General features: G+C 42.7%; 2 protein-coding genes across 3 annotated transcripts in view; one reads left to right on the top strand and one right to left on the bottom strand.

Moving 5' to 3' along the window:
* The window catches only part of PSME1 (proteasome activator subunit 1), a 27,509-nt gene extending 14,656 nt beyond the window's left edge, over nucleotides 1-12,853 (top strand). The window contains exons 4-11 of the mRNA XM_088470012.1: nucleotides 2,402-2,497; nucleotides 3,477-3,522; nucleotides 6,051-6,148; nucleotides 6,311-6,379; nucleotides 6,461-6,528; nucleotides 6,647-6,701; nucleotides 6,829-6,915; nucleotides 11,346-12,853. Coding sequence (XP_088326138.1) covers nucleotides 2,402-2,497; nucleotides 3,477-3,522; nucleotides 6,051-6,148; nucleotides 6,311-6,379; nucleotides 6,461-6,528; nucleotides 6,647-6,701; nucleotides 6,829-6,915; nucleotides 11,346-11,426 — 600 coding nt within the window. The 3' untranslated portion in view covers nucleotides 11,427-12,853. The remainder of the gene's footprint in view (nucleotides 1-2,401; nucleotides 2,498-3,476; nucleotides 3,523-6,050; nucleotides 6,149-6,310; nucleotides 6,380-6,460; nucleotides 6,529-6,646; nucleotides 6,702-6,828; nucleotides 6,916-11,345) is intronic.
* On the bottom strand, nucleotides 11,147-19,956 carry EMC9 (ER membrane protein complex subunit 9). 2 transcript variants are annotated; one of them, XM_088470014.1, is made up of 6 exons: nucleotides 19,890-19,956; nucleotides 16,096-16,291; nucleotides 15,816-15,892; nucleotides 15,032-15,101; nucleotides 14,850-14,947; nucleotides 11,147-11,963 (listed from the first exon to the last, which is right to left on the bottom strand). In XM_088470014.1, exons 2-6 carry the CDS (start codon nucleotides 16,285-16,287, stop codon nucleotides 11,783-11,785), a joined length of 618 nt encoding a protein of 205 aa, XP_088326140.1. In that variant the 5' UTR covers nucleotides 16,288-16,291; nucleotides 19,890-19,956; the 3' UTR covers nucleotides 11,147-11,782. The 2 variants fall into 2 exon arrangements, with proteins under 2 accessions (XP_088326140.1, XP_088326139.1); XM_088470013.1 differs by lacking the exon at nucleotides 19,890-19,956 and adding an exon at nucleotides 19,753-19,805.
* Between the last annotated feature and the right edge of the window lie 3,956 nt (nucleotides 19,957-23,912).

Consider the following 23,912-nt stretch of genomic DNA (forward strand, 5'->3'; position numbering starts at 1 on the left):
CCATCGGTCACAATTGTTGGGCCTATGGCCAGGCTGCAGTAGCTGAAGCTTACCACAGCCTGACTGGGTCCTGGTGGCTTGCATAGCCAGGAAGTCTGCGTCCATGGACGCAGACCCTTGACTTAGCACTCTCAGAAAATGGGGACGACACGTCCCCGTTAACGGGAATGCAGGCCGTGCCTGTCAATTAGGCAGAGGCTTGGAGGAATCACAGAACCCGTACTGCACATGCACAGAATGGGTCCTGCACAAGCGCAGAACACTTACCATCGGAGATGTGCGCTAACCAATGGGTTAGAGCACATCTCTGAATCAGGCATTCTGTCTGGAAGGGGGGCAGGCACGGTACCCTGAGGAGAAGAGAGGCTGTGTTCATCGAGCAGTCCATAAAAGCTGTGAGAAGAGGAAGAGTACAGACCTCCATCCAGCTCTCTACAGTTTCTAGACTGACATACTAGCTGGTTATATAATAAAGCTAATAGATCAAGGGTACTTCAGCTGCTGTGGAACTGCACTTTACCCAGCATGCCCTGCCATGGGTTTGCTGTTAGGGCATGCGAACACTGTGGAATGACAAGCTGGGAATTGTAGTTCCGCAGCAACTGGAGTGCCATAAGGTATGGTAAAGGTTGGATTCCTTGGTGTTCTCGCTTCTCTAAAAAAAGGAGAATATGGATTTAGGGCTCCTGCCACTGTAAATAATGGGCCTGATTCAGAGTTGGGAATAGAGAGAGAGATAGCACTTAACTGTGTACCTGGACAAACCATGTTGCAATGCAAGGGGTGTAAATACACAATTTTTTTTGCATGTAGGGCGCTTCTCCTCCGATCGCTCAGTTTAGACGGCCGGCCAACTCTAGGAAGAGTCCTGGTGGTTCCGAATTTCTTCTATTTACGGATAATGGAGGCCACTGTGCTCATTGGGACCTTCAAAGCAGCAGATATTTTTCTGTACCCTTCCCCAGATTTGTGCCTCGAGACAATCCTGTCTCGGAGGTCTACAGACAATTCCTTGGACTTCATGCTTGGTCTGTGCTCTGACATGCACATGGGACCTTATATAGACAGGTGTATGCCTTTCAAAATCATGTCCAATCAACTGAATTTACCACAGGTAGACTCCAATTAAGCTGTAGGAACATCTCAAGGATGATCAGTGGAAACAGGATGCACCTGTGCTAAATTTTGAGCTTCATGGCAAAGGCTGTGAATACCTATGTACATGTGATTTCTTAGTTTTTTTTTTTTTTTATAAAGTTGCTAAAATCTCAAAACAACTTTTTACACGTTGTCATTATGGGGTATTGTGTGTCGAATTTTGAGGACAAAAATGACTGTATTTAATTTTGGAGTAAGGCTGTATCATAACAAAATGTGGAAAAAGTGAAGCGCTGTGAATACTTTCCGGATGCGCTGTATATCCTCGAAGTACTAAAACTGGCACTCTGTTTGTTAAGACTTATGTTGAGGCTAGAAGAGGAACAGGCAGATGGCAAATGAGCATGCCTAAGTAAACATAGCCTGAGATTAGGACAGGCAGCAGACAGTAGATATCCAGAAATGTAGTAGAGGTCAGGACAGGCAACAGAAAGTGGATTTCCAGGAACATAACATAGGTCAGGAAAGGCAGCAGAAAGTTTATCTCCATAAATGTAGCAGAGGTCAGGATAGGACTCTCTGTTCTCTGCAACTTGAGTCTTGATGGCGCAAATGCAACTTTTTTTTGCTTCAGTAGGTTCTTAAGGTCTTCTGAAGGTTCTTGTTGGGTTAAACTCTTACCAGCTCTCTCAGCCCAGGTCTTATCTCCATTCTTATTCTCCCTCCTGTGCTCACGGGCTCCTGGGCACTGCCTCCATTCAACAGGCCACCTGGCCATCACATCTGCTTCTCCCCTTTCAAAAATCCTTTGTCGATTTGTGAGCCTATCGAAGTTTCCATCTCCTCTTCTAGTGTCATCTGCTGCAAAGTACCCTTGGTCTTGCCTCCTTTTGTGCATGCTCCCACCTGATTAACTGTCTCCAAGGCATCCTGAGAGCTGTAGTTAGGGACAGCCGTGGATGCAGTGTCTTAATTATCCGCAGCTGCAACAGGGATATTGGAAAGTGATACCTCATCACTGTGGGTTATCTCATTAGTGGTGGGAGCCCCTAGGCTGCAGCCTGCTCAGTCTGCCCTTAAATCCTGCCGATTGCAAATAACCCTAAATCTAAAAAGTATATGTAAACAAATCATAACAGTTTAATTAGATCCCATGTTTCCTATAGTGACCTGATGCAGCCAACAAGAGGTGCTGCAGTGTCTTTATAGGAGCACCATTTTATTGTGCGGAGTGGTAAAAGAGTTTAGCAATTCTTCTATAGGGATTTGTCTACTGTCATTTTTATATTGTGTTCTCTCTTAGTCTCCAGAGTTGAATGTTTCTGATTTGACAACACTGCAAGCTGAGTTGGATATACCAATACCAGACCCTGAGAAGGAGAAAGAAAAAGAAAAACAGGTGAGAGAGTAACCGCACAGATCAGTTCTAGGCTCCTATTAAATCCACCATAGTGTTGGCTACATTAGTATACTTTCTGCTTCAGCTAGTTGTTTTAGACCACAGAACAGCAGAAGTGGGGATTACATAGATTGTATGTCCTACAGCTGAGCTGTGAAAGTTCTTTAAAAAGTCAGCAATCGCAGTGTGAGGGCTGTTTCCAGCTCCAACTTGTTTTCAGAAACTGCAATAAGGCTTTCCTAGTGATAGTGGCTGAAAGTGACAAACAGTAAAATAAATGATTAAGTGTTTAAGGGGGTTGTCTTCCCAATAGTTGGTCCAAGTGTTCCATCCACTCAGAATCATTATTGCTTATAGATTCTCTTAGTGCTCCATCACCTGCTGGAATGAGGCTGGGCAGCCTGCTCCTCTGTTCAAGTCTCCACTTATCTCTTCTGGAAATCAGGCAGACCAGATAGTACTGTATGGGAAAATGATGGCACCTAGGTTCATAATGAGGGGTATGCAACCAGTGTAGCCAAGGAGGCCTTATGGTCACTGCCCTGATGGCAACTGTGTACAGCTTATGGGGTTCCTTGCCTACATAGATTATTTTCTACCTCTGAGCTCCTCCAGCAGTAGTTTAGTGATGTCATATCCTGGGGGTGGACTATGCTTGCACAGGGCATATTTGAGTCCTGCTTCAGCACTGTTAGTAACTGGTTAGATGAGTGTCCACAGTCATGGATTTAGGTGCTGTTATTCTCTTTACCAATCAGTCTCAATATCCATGCAAGCAATATCTGGAGAATGGTATAGAGCAGCAGGTGATGTACAGCTATCTATGCATGGTTTGTAATGCTAAAGGACAAAGTATTACAGTAATGATTTATCTCCATGATCGATTTATGTGATCATAACATAATTTTCAGTTTAATGGACCTATAGAAGAAATAGACACCCTTACTTACTAAATTATTTGTTTCTCTTTATCATTTAGAAGAAAGAAAAAGATGACAAAAAGAAAGATGACGAAGAGGAGAAAGGTAAAGAGTTTACACTAGATAGGTTTAGGAAGACTTAACTTTACCCACATACATTTCAGTAATATGACCACGCTTGGTTTTACCCATATTGTATCAGCTGCGCGGCAGTATTAACGTCATATAGCAGTATTAATGCCAATAGCAAAAGTCTTTCTGTATACAAAACAGAAAGACTTTTGCAATCGGCGCTAACAATAATATACTACATATCTGTGTGTATCTAGCAATTCAAATCAAGGGGATTTTGTTCATATTTTGATCAAAACATTTAAGCTTGCAGCCCCCGTCAAGTGACCCCAAGTTTAAATGCACTCACCTCTCAGGTACAGAGTAACATCTACTGTATATAGGAGCTGGCTTGTGAGCCATACCCAACTAGGCCTTTATAGCCTTAGTTGGAAGTCGCCTTGATAGCACTAGGCAAAATTTCAAAACAAAAGAGAAATTTAAAGAATAATTTAACATTTAGAAGAAAAGATGACAAAAATAAAAATGATGAACCTATACTAGATAGGCTTAGGAAGACTGGACCTTACCCCTTTACATTCTATAGTTCAGGAGCCATATAACAGGAACAGTATTTTGTGTTACAAAGTAAAAGAATGATAATTCAGTAAAATGTTAGCTTTTTATGGAACACTTTGTAACAAAACGCACAACCTACAGTTATTATGAGTATGTTTTAGAATACAATAAAGAATACAGGATTTAGACATCATAGTCAGCATGTAGGCAATATGTTTACTGTTTTACTAGTAGTAGTAATTATTAATAGTGGCATTTACCTTGCCTAATTACATTATGTAAAGCAGCACTTCTACAGGAACAATAGAATTAACAACAACATTTTTTTTTTACTACAACAGTAGATAATGCACACCAGTGACAACATGGTAGCTTTACAATTAGCTGAATTGCTGTCATTTTTTTATTTTAATGCACTGAAGTTCTAATGCACAGGGAACCCATCATCTTAAAACAGAGAAGTGTAACCTGAAATTTGCTGATTTCATAAATGCCTAAACTTGATTCATTTTGGGTGACAAAAAATCTAAAAGAACTATAGATGTTACCACTAATTCTGTTGACCTCAGTGCATCATCAGTCTGAATTCAAGGAAAATAAATGTATAATATTACAAAGCTACAGAAACAAAAAATACATATCACTTTCCTCTGGAAACAGGAATCCAACTGGGATACATAATAATAAAGCATAATAATAGCATAAAGGTAGTAAAGTATCATTCACCATCATCATTCTAAAGTTTAAATGCTAAAATGTTAGTTCACAGCACATTGTAACTTTAATATGCGCTAATGCTTTTTACCAATATAGTAGATTGTATCAACTTTTATTTCTGAAGCTTCAAAATAGTACTCACTGCTGTACATTGAGGGTATTGTAATTCAAACAAATAAAATACAATGACGTGAAACCTGCTACTCATCTAATATGTGTGTGGGAAACACTTAATGCATATGGTAGTGGGATATCAATTGTAGCAGACTTGTAGTGATCCCATCTACATAGCAATCTTTACGTTTAGGGTGAGCTGTGCTAAAAGAAGCAATAAGCCTATTTTATAGCACAATCAGACATTTAACACCTTCTGTTTATTAAGGTTTTAACTGTAATATATTTATTTTGCTTTGTGACATTTTTTAGCCCACCTTGCCCTAACCTTAAGAGTAGCCCGTACCTGAATGTGGAGCCCATAAATGTTACAGAGCTAACCACAAAGGAGAATATGAGAAAGTTTTACTACTATATGCAAGAAAAATGATACACCCAAGAAAGCAATAATTAGCCCTTAAAGGCGCCCACACACGGTGCAATTTTTTAAACGATTTGTCCATTTTCGACCGATTGGAACAACAAATCGTTTAAAAAGTTTCCGTGTGTGGGCATGATAATGATGCCGATGTGCGCTCCCGCTGTTGTTGATCGTGGTCGCTGATCAATTGAACCTGCAGAAAGATATCAACCTATCTTTCACGATTTGGCACACATCGTTTCATGTGTGCATGATGAACGATGCGATGGACGATTTGTCGTCACTGATCCTGGCCACTCCCCACCACTATTTTTAAATGTTCCAGCAGATGCATCGTGAGGTTGATTGCTGCCAAACTATACATTGTTAATGATTTGCAGTCATTAACGATCCATCTATAACGTTTGGTCGTTTGTACAATCCTTCCATGTGTAGGCACAATATTGTTTATCCGGGAGTGTTCAGGAGTTCAAGGGAAATTACAAACGAGATTGTATCGTTTGCACATCGTACCGTGTTTGGGGGGCCTTTAAGAAACTCGTAATTGCAATAGTAGAGACTAGTTTATTCCACATAAAGATATCAAGGTATAACAAAAAATGAGTTTACATATGCAAAGACATAAGCCAAGCAATAAAAAGGCCAAGGGTGCATAGTTTCAAAGGAATACAAGATCCTTTTATTTGCAGATTGCATATAAAAATAGCTGACATGCAAGTAAGTGCTTTATTCCATGTCTCCATTTCTGTAGGTCCCCCCTGTGGTCCCATTGCTTGCAATGAGAAAATCACAGGTTTGCAAAGAAAAATCAAGAGTGAAATCCAGGAATTAAAGGAAAATTTGAATATGGTGAGATAAGAGGGAATGAAAGGAATATAGGGGCAGGGAAGGTGTGGAATGGAGACAGGAGCTGTGAAGTTGTAGATGTGAGAATGTGATAGCTGAAAATGAGAATTGGAAAGTAATGGGATAAGCACTTCTCCTATACTCTGTATTTCTTGCCCTTCTCAGGTTTCTCTTTGGCTGCAGCTTCAGATTCCGCAGATTGAGGACGGGAATAACTTTGGCGTTGCTGTTCAGGTGAGTCATGTGACACTTGTGCGTGATGCAACGCTGCAGTTTATATTGACATAGACTATCTCAGTCTCTGTCTATTCTCAGGAAAAAGTATTTGAAGTGATGACAAGTCTGAGGACCAAGTTAGATGCATCTAATACTCAGATATCCAAGTAAGCACTTTTCAGATCACGCTAATTTCTCCTAACAAAACTTAGGTGCTCTGTAGTAGCAGTTACAGATATACAAATATTTGCACTTGTTCTCAACAGTTTTATATATTCCATTTAGATATCTTTCTGACCGAGGAGATGCTGTAGCCAAAGCATCAAAAGGCCCACATGTGGTAAGAGCCTGTTTTGCTTGTTGGAATGGATTCTGTTTTTGTAGGATAAAATCACTAATTATAATGAGAACCCAAATTCTTTCTCATGTTTTCCCATCAAACCCCTCTTCTCTTTTACCTTTCTCAGGGTGATTATCGGGCTCTAGTTCATCAGTTGGATGAATCCCAGTACTCTGAGCTGCGGATCACAGCTCTGGAAATAAGGAACTTCTATGTGAGTGTGGCAGGGAGTGGGCTTATCTGTCATTATCAGACCATTAGTTGGCCTGGTGGGAAAGCAGCTAGTTCTTGTAGCACATACAAGTGACAGCTGATAAAACTAGTGTCCTAATCTGCCATTATTACCCATGCAATATAATCAGTTTTCAAACTATAATCATGGGAAAGATGTTAAAAAGTTAAAGGGGAAATGCTTTAAAAGTGGTTTCAAACAAACCTTCATATATAGGGCAAATGTATGCAAAACATGATATTAATAAACATTAAGGGCCACATTCAATCAGGTGTGAAAAGTCGCGTTTTGGCGAAAAGCATTCACGAGTGCGAACTTTTCGCACATAAGTGCGATACGCACTATCCAATTCCCGCAGTGTTTGCACGTGCGAAATCTCTATTTTTGGCTACAAATGTGAGGACTTGGTTTAGAACCCTTTGGACACCCCCCCCCTAATGACTATTTAGGCAAAAATATTTTTTTTATTTTACTTAATTCCCCCTAATAATGACATGTCATTTTTAAAGTGAAAATGTAAAAAGTGTTGGAGAATGCGTTTAAAGTACTGGATCAGGTATTTAGGATTGCTAGCGCTGCGGAATATGTGTGCGCTATATAAATAACTGGTAATAATAATAAATAATTGCTGGTTGGTGCAGCAGGTGTATTTTTAAAATTTTTTAAAAGTGCACTTTATAGATACAAAAATATACTTGCACCCATTTTAATGTACCCCCGTTTTAACTGCAGAAATTATTTTCTCAAAAAAATATTGCTTTCTATAATTTTTCCACACTTATACAAACATGCATATAACAACCATTTAACACATTTTAATAACCCAAAAAACCTTTATTAGGGCTATTAATACACTTCTATATTGATACACTTCTATATATTAATACACTTCTATATATTCTATGTCCGTTAGGCGTTTTATAGGGAACAGACTGATTTCCCCAAAATGTGCTGTACTTTTCGCTGGTTTGGCTATGCGCACGTATCGCACATATGCGTTTTTGCATCTTTTGCAATTGGATAGGGTGAAAAACGGGAGCGCACATTGTGAAAATACGCGAAAAGATCGCACAAAAACTGGCGAATAGAGCGAAGACATATCTGGCAATATGTTTATGACTTTTCGCACCTAATTGAATATGGCCCTTCGGCTCCAAAAATATATTATTAATATCCTATATCATTTTATGATATATACCTATTGTGCATATTAAACAAAGCCCAATTTGTCTTTATTGAAAGCATACCTGTTATCTACACTGTAACAGACTTCGTATTAAATATAATGTGTGCGCGTGTTATTGTTTGTTACAGGCGTCTAGTCTCCTTTATATACACGTTTTTATATGCAAACATGACTTTAGCCATCTTCTTGTCAAGTACATAATGTTCATGAGGCTCAATGACAGTGTGAACATGGAGAACTGAAATGTAATGGGCCCATGACACATAGTACATAAAACTCCCACATCACATAGACTTCTGAATAATCACTTTAATTATAATCGCTATCAGGATAGCCTACCCCAACAGATCATATGACTTTGGATAAATAGGACTTTCAAGGCAGAGATGGAAGGATGCAGTTTTACAACAGTTGTACTAATAGTAATAACTATATTGGAGATTAAGATTTAAGGGCTGATACACAGACGAACGCAGGTCATCTGTACCTGCCCCTGTACTGTGTGCATGGAACTAAGGGCCTGATTCTGACCCACTCGCGAGCGCTGAGCGCTCGCAAGCGGGTCGATGGTGCCCTAGTGCGCATGCGCACGACGGAGGGAGCTCCATCGTGCGCATGCGCGAGACCCAAATAGCGACGGCCAAGCCGTCGCTATGGGTCTCGCACCAAAGGGGGCGTGCTGTCGATGTTGATTGACAGCACGCCCCCTTTGGTGGGCGTGCCGGGGCGTTGCTGCCCAGAAGGAGGCGTTCCCATGGGAACGCCTACTGTCTGGGGCCGGCCCCACTGACATCACTAGTGATGTCAGTGGGAGTGTTTTTGGCTCTGATAGAGCCAAAAGCACTCCTGGGCTTGCGGCAGCGAGACCCTACCGCAGGGTCTCGTCGCAAGCCCGATGGTCGCGATGGTCTTGACCATCGCGACCATCTTTTTGGCCACTCGCATAAGCTGTGGGTGGTCACCCACAGCTATGCGAGCGGCCAGGAGGCCGCTCCAATAAGAGGTAGGAGGGCCCTGATTCAAAGCAAGCGCTCTTATCAGAGCGTCCGGCTCTGAGTCAGGCCCTAAATGCGTATACTGAGTTCTACATATTTTTGGTGCTATACAGTCCCTATCCCTGCACCCATAGCTGTCCTCATTATCAGTGCACACTTGCACCAGGCCTAACCTTGATGAACGTCACCTATGTGAGAATGCCCCTGAAGTAACCAGTTCCTCCTACCCAGTTACATATAGATGCGACTGAAATGTGTATGACTCAGCATCACCAGAAGTTGCGTACACTTGACTGCGGAGCATGCGCAGCTCATAAATGCGCAAGATATGTCCACGGGATCGACTAGTGTTCAGCTCTGCATCAGCCTCATAATAGGGTATACTATATTCTGCCTGTCAGGTACAGTAAAGATCCTTTAGCAAACATGCGCACAGTATATTTCATCAGCTTTTTTGAATAAACCAGTGTTGGAATAAGTGTATTTATACATTTCCATCAAAGGTGTCACAACTAAACATTTTCAGTATGTGACAAAGTAGCTGCACCATACAGTATGCACAGTAGTAACTGATACTGATTCTGTGCATACAGATGCATAGCAGACCATAACGATTTAGAAGCGCATTGCTTAGCAAACCTGATTGAGACAATGAACAATGCAATATGGTCTGCATTATTAGATTACTGATAATGTGTATGGTATTGCCTACAGTAAGTCACTTTCTTTCCCCAGCATTTCTCATTGCACTAACATTGTGTTTTTACTCCCAACAAATCTGAAAATAAGTTATTTCTATATGTAGCCCTTGCAATGTATAGAAAGTGTTCTAAACATGATATATAAGGTGCAGTTTATCTGCCAAATTCCACATGTTGCTGACATCTTGGTGCAATGTATACACAAGTGAGATACGCAAGTAATGACTATAGGATATATACTTATTATGCCATTGTTTAGTAGATTCAGCTCCTGATAACTGAGCCCATCCACCACATTAAATATATACTAACAGTCTGGAATAATGTCAGATAAAGCAGTTGTGCACCATTTTCCATATTAATCATTCTGGATTTAGTGGAGTAACTTAGTTTTTCCTGTTTAAATAAAAGGAAGACATGCAATCTTTTCTCATGAACTACTCAGAACACCTGCACTCCTCTCTCACATCTTATTACTACAAAATATTACAATTCTATAGCCTTGGAAGCTACACCCCATCGTGTGGGGTCGGCACTTGTTGGTAAATCAAATTAACTAATGAGTGGAGATTGCATGTTGGTGCCGTCATTACGCCAATGTAATGCTTGGAATTTAAATGATATAGTTGTTCAACCTAATTAATGAACAACTAAATGTGTATAATGTAGCTTGCCATATGTGTCACCAAATTGGACATAGATGCAGCGGTATCCGGTCTCAAAGATCTACAGTAAAAAGGTAGACAATGTCTAGATAGACAACAGATGTTAGACAGTCAATAGGTCGACAGGGACAAAAGGTCGACACTAAAGGTCGACATGTAAGAAGGTCGACATGTACAACTGGGCGACAGGGACAAAATGTCGACATGAAAAGGTAGACACAAAAATGGTCGACACATTTTTTTTTTTTTAGGGTTAGGTTTAGGCACTCACCAGGGGGTTACGGTTAGGCACTTACCCCAACGGTTAGGGTCAGGCACTTTCCCTGACGGTTAGGGTTAGGCACCAGGAGGGAGGGTTAGGCACTTACCGGAGGGTTAGGCACTAGAAAGGACGGTTAGGGTCAGGCACCTACCCCGACGGTTAGGGTTAGGCACCAGAAGGGAGGGTTAGGTACCAAGGGGAGGGTTAAGGTGAAGATTAGGGTTAGAAAACAAACAAAAACACGTGTCGACCATTTTTTTTGGTCTACCTTTTTCATGTCGACCTTTTGACCCTGTCGACAATTTGTACCTGTCGACCTTTAGTGTGTCGACCTTTTGTCACTGTCGACCTACTGACTGTCTAACATTTGGTGTCTATCTAGACATTGTCTACCTTTTTACTGTAGATCTTTCAATCCACACCGAGATGCAGCTGTTTGATTATTATGCTGGACCACTGGATATGACTATGTGAGAACCAGGCACCTTATCTCCAACATATTAAAGATTTTTTTCTGCTGACCGTAGTTATGAATAAAACGAATTACAACATACAGTTGCATTGGTTACTTGTGTCATTGACCGCAATGTTTTCTCTTCACAGGCCACGCTATGTGATGTCATCATCAAGAATTACAGCAAGATTAAAAGACCCCGTGGAGACACCAAGAGACTCATCTACTAAACCACGTTGACTTATCAGTTTTTCTCTTTGGCAATAGATTGTGCCATGCTTTTTTTCAATACATTTAAACATGGTTTACAATACATTTGCATTTTCTCTACTGTAATGTTTGATTTCAAGTTAAGGAGGCACTTGAAGCACAATAAACATATTCATTGATCTTTGAACTAAAGAGTTTTTATATGAACTGAGGTGATCAGCTAAAGTCCCAATGGGTCGTAAGATTTTTACATAAATAACATATATACTAGTATAGCTGTACATGGTAAAACTATACAGTTGTTACACAAACACAGGCTGTATACATACAAATGTAAGACAGCATAAAACAGGCCTCTACTCACTACCCCTAGAGTTCATTTGCTGCCATTGGCTGCTGTAGCTAGCCGTGCTATTTCAACATTCAGCTTTTCATTGGTCCAGTCAGCTCTGATATCCTCAAGATGGGTGTCAAAGTCAATCAGTTGTTGATATGCTTTAGCTTGAATTAGTTGTTTTGTAATTCGTTGGGTCTCTTCCCAGTGACCCCACATCACTCTGTGAAAAAAATGGCAATAAGTAACCATAAAAGCATTCTCTGTATATCTCACATATGAAAGGATTTTTGCACTGAAAAATTGTAACCTGTTATACATAATGATAGAATTAATTTAAATACCATGGATAAATGTAATCAACATCAATTTGTAAAAAAAAAATTATTTTCATACAATTTTGTCTCCAGATTTTGGTTCTGCCTTAAAAAACCTATAAATCTTGTGGCAAAGAACCACCACAAATCACTGTATCAACGCGTTTCAACACTCTGCGGCGCCTTTTTCAAGATGAGTGTCTGATATGACACAAACAGGGACACGTTTTTTACACTGCCACCATCTTATGTCTACAGACAAATGTAATCAACATCAATTTATCAAAAAAAAAACAGATTTTCATACAATTTTGTCTCCAGTAAAGCATCCTGAGACCATTCATGTAAGGGATTGATTTTCAGCCAAGGGGAGTGGGGTCATGAATAAAGAATGGTACCAAAACATCCTCCAAGAGCAACTTCTCCCAACCATCCAAGAACAGTTTGGTGATGAACAATGTCTTTTCCAGCATGATGCCATAAGGCAAAAGTGATAACTAAGTGGCTCAGGGAACAAAACATTGAAATTTTGAGACCATGGCCAGGAAACTCCATAGACCTTAATCCCATTGAGAACTTGTGGTCAATCCTCAAGAGGTGGTTGGACATACAAAAACCCACAAATTATGACAAACTCCAAGCATTGATTAGGCAAGAATGGGCGGCCATCAGCCAGTATGTGGCCCAGAAGTTGATTGACAGCATGCCAGGGCGAATTGCAGAGGTCTTGAAAAAGAAGGGTCAACACTGCAAATAATGACTCTTTGCATAAACTTAATGTAATTGTCAATAAAAGCCTTTGACACTTATGAAATGCTTGTAATTTTACTTCAGTATACCATAGTAACATTTCACAAAAAGGTCTAAAAACACGGAAGCAGCAAACTTTGTGAAAACCAATACTTGTGTCATTCCCAAAACTTTTGGCCATGGCTGTATATATATGCAGTGCTATTTTTCTGCAGGAACTCAGTTCCTGAACATCTCATTAACTGTCCTGGTCGTGGGATCAATTTCCACTATGGCCCTAACTATGTGGAGTTTGTATATTCTCCCTCAGAGCTTGCGTGGATTTCCGCTGGGTACTCCGGTTTCCTCCCACATTCCAAAAATATACTGGTAGGTTAATTGGCTCCCAACAAGAATTAACCCTAGTGTGTAAGTGTGTTCGTGTACTGTACACGTGGTAGGGAACATAGATTCTAAGCTCCATTGGGGCAGGGACTGATGTGAATAGACAAATATTCTCTGTAAAGTGCTGCGGAATATGTGTGCGCTATATAAATAACTGGTAATAACTAATATGTATGTATGTGTATATATATATAACCACTACCTAAACGGAAGTGGAATCCAGCCAGCACACCGTTTGAAAAAGAATATTATTTATTTTTAATATCCCATATCCCGCTATGGGATATTAAAAATAAATAATATTCTTTTTCAAACGGTGTGCTGGCTGGATTCCACTTCCGTTTAGGTAGTGGTTATATATCTGTTACGTTTTTTTGCCCTGCACCCAATATGGCATTTTGACTGATGTTTTGTGTGCGGTTCATTTTCATTGATATGTGTATATATATATATTATATACACACACACGTGTGCCACAAGTAATGGGATAGGTGCCTAGTATCGTGCAGGACCCCTCTAGCCCGGTGAAGTAAAGTAACTCAATGTGGCATCAATAAGTGGATGGAAGACCTCTGGAGAGGTGTTTACCCATGCTGTCTGGACAGCTTCCCACAGCTCCAATATTTGTAGATGCAGAATCTTGGGTGCGAAAAGACCTCTCCATTTGTCGGAACTCTGACAGAATGCTCCTCGAACCAATTCTGGACAACTTGGGACCGATGTGGGGGTACATTAAGTCCATGAAGGACTGCAAATGAGCATCAAGCTAGGCAAGGTAGCGCTTACCGGGAAATGGTGTGTTCAGATAGACCAGCACCCCCAACCCATGCCACATGAACACACCCCACACCATTATGGAACCACCACCAGCCTGCACAGTACCTTGTTGATAACTGACGTCCATGGCCTATTGGGGTCTGCGCCCATCAGCCCGAAACAACTGAAACTGTGACTCATCAGACCACACTACATTCTGCCAGTGCTCCAGGGTCCAATTAACGATGTAACAAGCACAAATGAGGCGCTGTGTCTGGTGTTGTAGTTTTAACATGGCCACTCTGGTGGGTCTTCTGCTCCCATATCCCATGGAAGCTAAAGAACGCTGCACTGACCTGCTGGATATGCATCTGGTACCTTCTGCATTGAATGTGGATGTGATCTGAGCCAGTGTCGCTGGTCTGTTACCACGGGCAATTCTAGCCAGACGCTGCTGGTCACTATTATTAAGCACCTGTGGTCAGCCACTGTGCTGTCCACAGTGGGCAGTATTGTCTTCAATGAGGTATTCTCGGTACACACGTGACACCGTAGATCAAGGACTGTTCAATGTCCGCACAACTTTTGAAATGGAATTTCCCATCCTTCGAGCACCGATTATCATTCCCCTTTCGAACTCTGATAATGCATGTCGCCTTGCCATGAACAGCCTAGCCAGTGTTCGAGATGACAGATTACAACTGATGCAGGTCTGGGAATTTCCAAGACATCACAGTACGGTGACACCACCTACCATTACCTTTACATACTGCTATCCTGTGACTTTTGGCACTTCAGTGTCTGCGTATATTATATATTTGAGATTGATACTTGCCCTCTTATGTTGAAATGACGGTTTATAAAGAAATATTGCTGGATATATCACAAGAAATGGTTCTTACAAGGTTTTGTCCTTTGGAACCCACTGCTTGCTGTTGATCTGATGTAAAACTGTGAGAGGGGGGACCCCAGGACTGGCTGATAGACGCTCATTATTCATCTAAATAGGAACAAAATAAAGACAGGCTGAGGAAGGAACATATACAAAATGATGGGTGACAAGAGCGACACTCCATTATCTCACCAGTATTAGCACTGCATCCTCCTGGTATTCAGCTATCAGGGAAGCTGACCTGAGAGCAGCAGAACTGATGCTGAAAAAGGCAAGAGAAAAACAAAACAAATGCATAAATGAGAAGCACAGTGCACACTTGCTAGCATTGTCTGGATCAGGTGCTAAGTATACACAGTTGAACAGTAACAATATTAATATAAGTTAGGGCTACACTAGCAATATAGTCTAGCGATTATAATGCATTTCACTAAAGGCACCTGCAACTGTTAAACCATTTAGGGGCCTATTTATCATTAAATATTTGCAGTATATTCCCCAAAACACCAGTTTTCGGGGAATACCCGCAAAAATGATTAAGTATCCCCCAGATGTATTATGGAGGGATCTGTGGTCTCTCCATTTCCGACAGCAGCCACAACCCCCATACGTTTCTATGGGGGTGCAATGCTGTCAAATTTACAAAGTTTTTTGGCCGCCGCAGCTACGCCATCTGAAGCTGCCATTAGTCGCTGTAGCCTATAGGCTACACTTAGCAAAATTTACCAGGGTATGGATTCTCTGGCAATGGCCACCGCGCATGCGTAGGAGTCCTGCTAGAGTCCCTGTCCCTGCATGTGCTATGTCTATGCAATGCGCATGTGATTACTGATAAACTGGCCCCTTACTAAAACACAAATGATCTAATATAAATAGGCTATCTGAAATGGCAAAATTACATATATCATATATATAAAAAAATATATACACTATATAAAGCAATTAGTTTTAGATATACTGTTTTAATATTTATCACCTGGTATCCCTAATGCCAGCGTTCACTTGGTAAAAACCAGCAATAACCAGTCCTTGAAGAGCACTCCATGAATCTATCTGTAGGACAGCCAGAGAGAGAGATGAGCGTGAAAGGAAGTGACATACTGTATACAGCACGGTAAAGACGGATGAAATATATAAAGATACACACAAGAATAATTACGCACAAACATTTATAAAGGGACAGTACAAAGGATATGAGATATAAAGATGACTGTGGAGAGGAAGAGCTACCTATACGATGAAATAAAATATAGTACCTGTGTTAGAGCCACTTCTAGACTGAGTGCCAGTGGCAGGTACAGGTGACAGATAGGGACACAATCACATAAAGTAAGGCAGTCCGGTGTCCTGCGTCCCAGAAGTACCCCACTCACTGTACATTGTGGGTAGCGTGCCGCATGTAAAATCATCTTTACATACACACGTGTGTTGAGCTCAACTTCACACATTTTCCTGAAAAACACAGTAAATATTAATTACCAAGCTAAAGAAATGATTGTTTCATATATGCATCTAGCCACACAGGCAACCCAAACACACCGATTATAGGGAACATAAAGCCACTCAGTGGTACTAAGCCATTAGAATGACTTAGATAATGAACTATGGCAGGACTTGACAAATCCCAGGGGCCAGGTTGCCATGGCTACCAGATTTTGCTGCCTGGCTACTAGATTTTGCAGTGAGGGAGGAAGCAGATCCTCATCAGCTCTGGCGGAGATTCGTGCCTATAGTATTGCGGTGTTCATATCATGCACAGGAGTGCATGTGCTGAGTGTCGCCTGCGGTGACTGCTGTGCCTTTGTCCGTCCCGGCCTGCACTGATGAATCCTCTCCATCCTGGCCTGCTCTGATCCCTGCTGTCTGTCCCAGTCTACGCTGATCCTCCTGTACGTCCCGGCTGTCTGTCTCATATCTCCGGCTGCATAAAGCTCTCCGGTAGTAGGGTCTATGCGTGGCTAGGGATTGCGGAGCGGCTTCAGATGGATAATGGTGTGACCACGAGGGGAGGGGAGTTTTGTTGTATTTTCTGGCACCATTATTTTATGTGAAATGTGGTCCGTTATTACTGGAGGGTGGTGGGTGGAGCAGGGGAGCTGTGCAGAGCAGTGAGGGGGCCTCCATTTTACTGTATCTATTCAACTGTGACCATTTTGTGGACTAGTATAGTGTGTATAACAGTTATATAACACACAGAGCTGTGCGCCTCACTCACTCCTGTAATTTTTTTGGGGAGACAGTGATCTGGCTCCTACACTTTCATCCTGGCTCCTAGATTTTAGAAAAATTTGTCAAGTGCTGCACTATGGGACTGATTCATATATGTACGCAATGCAGATATTGAGCTACTATCGGCCAACTGCGCAAGCGCCATAGTCGCAAAGCGCATGGACGGCGATCAAATGTGACCAGAGTTGTAGTGAGGATTTATTCACAAGTGACTGACAGACAGAAGCCGTTATGTCAGAAGTAACGGAGTGGTGGCAAAAACGCGGGCGTGACGTGACCGTTTTTGAGGCGTGTATCTGCGCTCATGTATGCAGAAAATATGACCCCAGCATCTCAGTTCCCATGGCCATTCCGCACGACCATAGGGTTACTCCGATGGTCAATTATCGTAGGATCTGCGAGCACCACTCCATTGGATCTGCAAAGCCGCCGGTGGGCATCGCCATACAAGGCGGCTGCATGCATTTGCATATTTGCGCACAGCAGCTGAGATTGCATTAATGCACAAATCTGAATCAGGCCCTATGATCCTATAAAGAAATAGCCATGTATTAAATCACATAACCACAGATTATTTTCCTGCTAAAGAATTGTTCAAACACATTTATTTTACAAAAAAAAATAATACCATTGATTGCAGCTTAGTGATTTTAACAATGTAGCATTTTTGTCAGGAATACCCTGTCGGGATGCCAGCATCGGGATTTTGACTGCAGGGATCCTGAGAGCTAGCATCCCATACCCAACCCTCATATACATATAATAGTCTTCCTGTATCTGGACAGTGTTATTAGTATATCATAAACTTGCATTTACCATGTAAAAGACAATTGAATATAGATGCAAATACAAAATAAAACTATTAATGGAGTTAAATTAAATACAAACATCCATTATCTTCCCCTTTAATAAAAATCAAATGGGAATCACTTTGTGCTGTGAACCAATGCCACACTAATATCAGTAATAGGTGCCCAATTATTAATAATCACATTTGCAATGCGATCTGGGCTTGATATTAGCGCCCATGATGCGATCATACTGATAAAATTAACACTATGTTGTGTATGTTCGGCTGCCATCTTGTAATATCGGCAGCCATCTTGACCATTTTGTGCTAGATGTTATTCATGAACCTATTTCATGTCAGCAACATGACTTTCAAGAAATAAGAAATGTTTTGAAATGCTTAGATTAGAGACTCTCACTCACTTGCTAATTATTTCTGAGAAGCAATAGTTTCCAATACCAGGCTGTGCACAACCAAGGACAATTCTACATGTACATACTGTAGCTTTTTGCTTATCTTATTGCAAGGGAGAATATCTAGTAGGTGGGGGCTAAGAGACTCTTACCAACTGCTACCAGAGTGCTATAAAATGTAATTGAAAATAATACACTGTAGAGAATATCTTAAACCAGCCCTTGCTGTGTGTTTTTATTCTTTCCGAGCCGGCCGTAAACAACTGATTCCTGACACATATACAGAGCTCTCTTTGGGCCCGGTGAGGTCCAAAGAACCAGATTCGACAATACCGCCTGGATGTATGAAAAAGCACAGGCAGGAATGATGTGCTGGCAGTGATGTGACCATGTCAGCGGTGGAACCCTCTACCGCCTAGTTATGCGATATGTAGCCCATAAGCAACAGCGGCTTGTGCCATAAGACGGCGTAAACTGCGGGGACCAAGTTCCAGAATGCTTTGCGGCTACTTTCACCTACCTAACATTTCCACACTTCACTGCTATCTTTCATTTGTGTGGTGCCCTGGGGTAGTTTGGGGGAGCCCCACACCTCAGACATGAACCCCTATAATGTTAGGGGCTTACCCGACGAGGTTACCTTGACATTGCTAGGTAAGCTCATAACTTTGGCCAAATTTATGCCAAAAACCTCATATATGATGTATAATTATTAAACGGTTGTATGGTGCACCTGCTCTCCCCGTTTTTATGTTGTAGTACTAAGTCTCAGCTAGGTAGCACATCCCATTAGAAATAGCTAGGGTGCGCAGATATCGGATATTTGCTGTGATCCCTACATAATACATTCAGGGGATACTAGATAATTGCAGGTATTAGCCGTGTTTTCAGGGAATAAGCTGCAAATATTTAATGATATATGGGCCCCATGGTATTGGTGGTAGGAATTAAGATGCTCTCGTAATCATCGGCAATGCGTATGTTGCACCTGGAGTGGAGTAACCGTGTTGGAGGTATTTTAGTGTGTGCGGTGTGCACACGTGCAGCACACAAAGGGCAGATTAAATTAGCCGCGAGCTGCGCATTTATCCACCATTTATGGTAGACATATTCTGCTCGCACCTACAGTACATAAATTGTTACTAACAAGCCTAACCATCTCCATTTTTGCTCTAAGTGCCATTGGGTTATTCTTTGCTGTGTGTGGAGTACAGAAGGTAATAGTGTGGTGTTGAAGACTGAAAACAGTGCATTTATTTACAAATGACATTTTCCAATCTAGGTTTACTTAACAGGGCGATTCATATATAGCTCATACAAACACTCACTACTATATTATCGATAACAGAATGTGTGTAGTGTAGTTGTGTCTGTTTTATGTAGTGTGCGTCTGTTGTAGTCTGTATGTAATGTGTGTGTAGCCTAGTCTCTGTATGTACTGTAGTGTTAGCCACACATGCTGCAAGAGCATCTGGGCTTACATCTGTTTTCCCTAATGCGTTGTCTCCGGCCGGCACTCACACCAGTGCTGTTACTGCTATACGGAAACGTGTGTGTACATAGCTCGGTAATGCCGGTACCGGCAATATTGTGAAAATTAGCAACGACTAAAACTGACCTGTCAGCTCCCAGCTCACTTCTTCCCCGGCTAACTAGCTCCGCCCATAAAACACGCTGATTGGCGAAAGGACTCGCCAACGCTGTAAAAGTGAGCTTTGATTGGCGGAGTGACTGATTACGCCTTATTAAGGTGAGGTTAGCCAATGGGGTAACATATCCTTGCTGGCAAAGGGCCCGGCGACTGCTCGCTGTACAGTACTGTGTGTATGTATGCAGTTATGCACAATGCAGTATTGCCGTCATCCCCCACTAGGAAGGCCTGGTAGCACTTAGCCCTGTGAGCTGTTATTAGGGTGTTATTGAGCGTGCAGCAGCTGAGGATGAGGACGGTGCGCTTCACCCTCATGGAGAAGATGCTGCAGCGGCCTAGTCAGAGAAGTCTTGAGATAGTAGAGAGGGTCTATTTCTACCTCTCGGTGGCCAAATGTTTTCTACCATCTGAGCCCTACATAGATTACATGAAACTGTACTCATAACTTTATTAGAATATAATGCAAGTGTCTAATCAATGTATCATGCAGCATCACCTACAAAGATAAAGCATGCAGACATTGTCAAGAGCCTGAACTGCTCGCAGTGATTACAGGAAGTAATTCCAACCTCAAGCGCTGCAAGCAGTTCAGATGCCGTTTGATGTTCCCGAATAATCTAATTAAAACAGGAGATGACGTGATTTGCAAACGGCAAAGGGGCGTCTTGAAAAAATAGCGAGCGCATTTAGCGGATGCTTGCACAGACATAGAGGCGACCTCACACCGCAAAGAGCGAGCGCTCAATTTAAATATCCGTCCCCTTTTTTAGAGTGAGCGGCCGCAAACAGCGTCTGGGTCTGAATCAGGCCCTCTGTCCTCAAGGCACCCTAACAGTCTGCAGTTCAGATAGACTACCAGATGGGCTTTCCCTGACACCGCATACGTACGGGAAGCCGGCGGATGCGATACCGACCGCCGGCTTCCAGACTACTTAATCCCGGCATGGGTTACATGACAGGCGTCTAAATCTGGATGCCTGTCATTTTACCGAGACAGCTGCGGGTGTGGGGGGCAGGGTTAGTTTTAGGGCTCCCGGGGAGGACTTAGCGCTAGGCACCCCCCGGGAAGTTAGGGTCAGGCTAGGGAAACGGGGGAGTTGGGCACCCCCCCCCCGGGGACTTAGGTTTAGGCGGCATGGGAGGGGGGAAGGTTAGGTTTAGGCACTTAGAGGGGGGGTTAGGGGGTAAAACTAGGTTAGTTTACACTTACCTTTAGGAAAATCGGGATTTCCTCCTCTGTCAGGCTGCCGCTGCCGGGATTTGAACCATGCGGCCGGCGGTAACTCGTACCGAATGCCCTGACACGTCCCATGCAACCGTGCGCTGTCGCTGCGTTCCTGCTGTTTAAAATCGGAAATCAGTTTTGCATATGTGCAGAACTTATTTCCTTTTGGTGTCCCAGCTCCCCGGCAGTGATGTAGCAGTCTGTGATGGCCAACATCACTGCCAATTTTGTGCCTCAATGCCTTTTGAACTGCATTCTGGAGCGCTTGCACCCAGCAGTTAAAGTTGAAATCCAGTGCAAAAAGGGAAACTTTAATATTAGCTTATCTCTACACTCCAAGTACAAAGGTCACCTGGAGGACTAATGATCAGTCCACTCTTGACCCAATCTGCATGACGGGAAGGGGTGAGTGACATGGTGAGGGGGGGCATCTATAGCCACAGGGGAGATTAATAGATACAGGGGGGTGAGGGGTAATGCCACAAGGTCATTTATTGACAGTGGGGGTTACTGTTACTTGATTTTTTTGCCCCTGGGTTGACTTGAATAGGGACCTAGAGTCCCTAAGGTGCTGGGGGCAAAACCACTGGGGGATTTATTATTAGGGAAATGTGGGTTAAAGCCACTGGGGATCTATTGTTACTTGGGAATGTTGTTTCAATGGTGACCTATGGATACTGGGGGGATACTAGGGGTAGTGGAAAATCGTGTCTGGCCGAGATGTCATTCAGGGTGTGTTTGGCCAGTTTTTCCAAACACTGAGATTTAATAAAGGCAAACACGAGGGGGTAAAATCATGATTCACTCTGCAAAACACAGGTGAAAACATAAATAGAAATAAATACACCATCAGCCAAACTCACAAGTACCTTCCATAGACAGGAATATAACATGGGCATTTACCAAGAATCGTGATTGCAAATACGGGTGTAAATTAAATAAATTTGGTCCAAAATAGAAGTTAGAATTAGACTACCTCCTGAGCAGCGTTTAGCAGAAAAATACACAGATCATTGTGATCTGTACATGTTTCTGACTGTAATAAAGGAAATAAATTGTTAATAATAATTTAAAAAAAAAGTGTGGGGTCCACCCTCCCAAGCATAACCAGCACCAGGCTTTTTGAACCGGTCCTGGTTCAGGAAGTATGGGGGAAAGCGGCGTGGGGGTCCCCTGTATTTCAATGAACCAGCAGCGGACTCCTGAGCCGATCCTGGTTGAGGAATTATAGGGAAAACCATTTGCAGGGTTCCCCCGTATTTCCATCAACCAGCGGGCACTTTCTTGCGGGGCTGTAATGCCACAGCCGGGGGGCACGCTTTACAGGGTCCCCCTGGCCAAAGCATTCATTACCCACACTAGTCAGCCCAGGTCGGGTCAATAAAGGGGTCTCCCGTCTCCAGGGTACCCCTAGCTGGGACCTAAGCCCGGGGCTAACACCCAAATCCCTGTCTGGCGGAAGCAGGGTTGATAGGGTTAAATAGATTCAAACTAATATTGTCTTTTACAGGGGGACTACAGGTCCCAGTCTTGTGGAACTACAAGTACCAGCATGCAGGGCATTAAAAGCCCGCTGGTGCCTAGTCCTCCTGTAAAAGGAGTATTAAAATAAAGGCATTGACACACACAGAGAATGTTTCAGTATTTTATTACACATGCACTCATTCGCCCATCTGCACTCACACTACATACTTACATTTTCCCTTGCACCAGTCTGTCCCCTTGTCCAGTAGCATCTCCAATTGTGGCTGGAGAAAAAATAAACCATACTCACCCACCCCTTGGTTCAGGTCATCTATGGTCCATGTAGGCATCCAGGGTCTTGGTAAAATAAAAAAAACAAAATTGCGGAGCCCATGGACACTGTACTCTCCTCTAAGGACAGTACTTCCTGAATGTCAGGTCAGCCGCGCAATTTCCCATAGAAATGTATTGACTGACCATTCAATAACCGCTTCTCCCATAGACTTCAATGGGAACCGCAGGGTTATTAATGGAAATACGGTGGACCCTTACGCTCAAAAAACCCAATGTTGGTTATGCTTGGGAGGGAGGACCTCACTTCATTTTATTTTTTCTGTTTTTTACACTATACACACATACCAGCCTGCACGGATCTGAGGATATAGAGGGAGGGATCGCCTTGATCCTCAGCACCACACGATCAGTGCCTCAGGCAAATTTATCTCCCACAGCCCTGGTCTCCGAGACGCTGCTCCCCCACATCTGCCGCTAGCGACACATCAGCCTCACCGGTGCTTCTCAGTGGTTACCTCGAGTTTAAGACCCCTAACTGTCAGTGCCTGCTCTTTGGCCTCGTGCAGCTCTGTCCGACCAGCTGCCACTCACCTGTCACTTGCCTTACCACCTGACACTGCTCATGTGACATGCTCCTGACCTCTTGAGCAGCTGCAGAGGCTGCTGGGAATAGTGGTCTGCCTGTGTAATGACATGCGCAGTAGCGAACTGCACAGTGTCATGTTATTACCAACCTGAAAGCAAAACCGGGGCTCAGATCACACAGCCTTCTACTACAAAACTCTTAAGGTGCATACACACTCTGCGATCAGGAAAGACAGTACGTCGATCCTGATCACCTCGTTCAGTACAGGCACAGTCCATTCCTGAACATGCCAATCTGTCGTTATCGGCAGATTGGGCTGCATGTTCAGGCGATGGACAATGTCGGAAACGACCAGCGGGAACGCGCATTGCTGGTCGTTTCTGACACAAAAGTGCACGATTTGTGCACAATTACTGAGCGA

Source organism: Taudactylus pleione, unplaced genomic scaffold (genome assembly GCF_031769625.1).
Source record: "Taudactylus pleione unplaced genomic scaffold, aTauple2 ptg000095l, whole genome shotgun sequence".
NCBI classification, from domain to species: domain Eukaryota; kingdom Metazoa; phylum Chordata; class Amphibia; order Anura; family Myobatrachidae; genus Taudactylus; species Taudactylus pleione.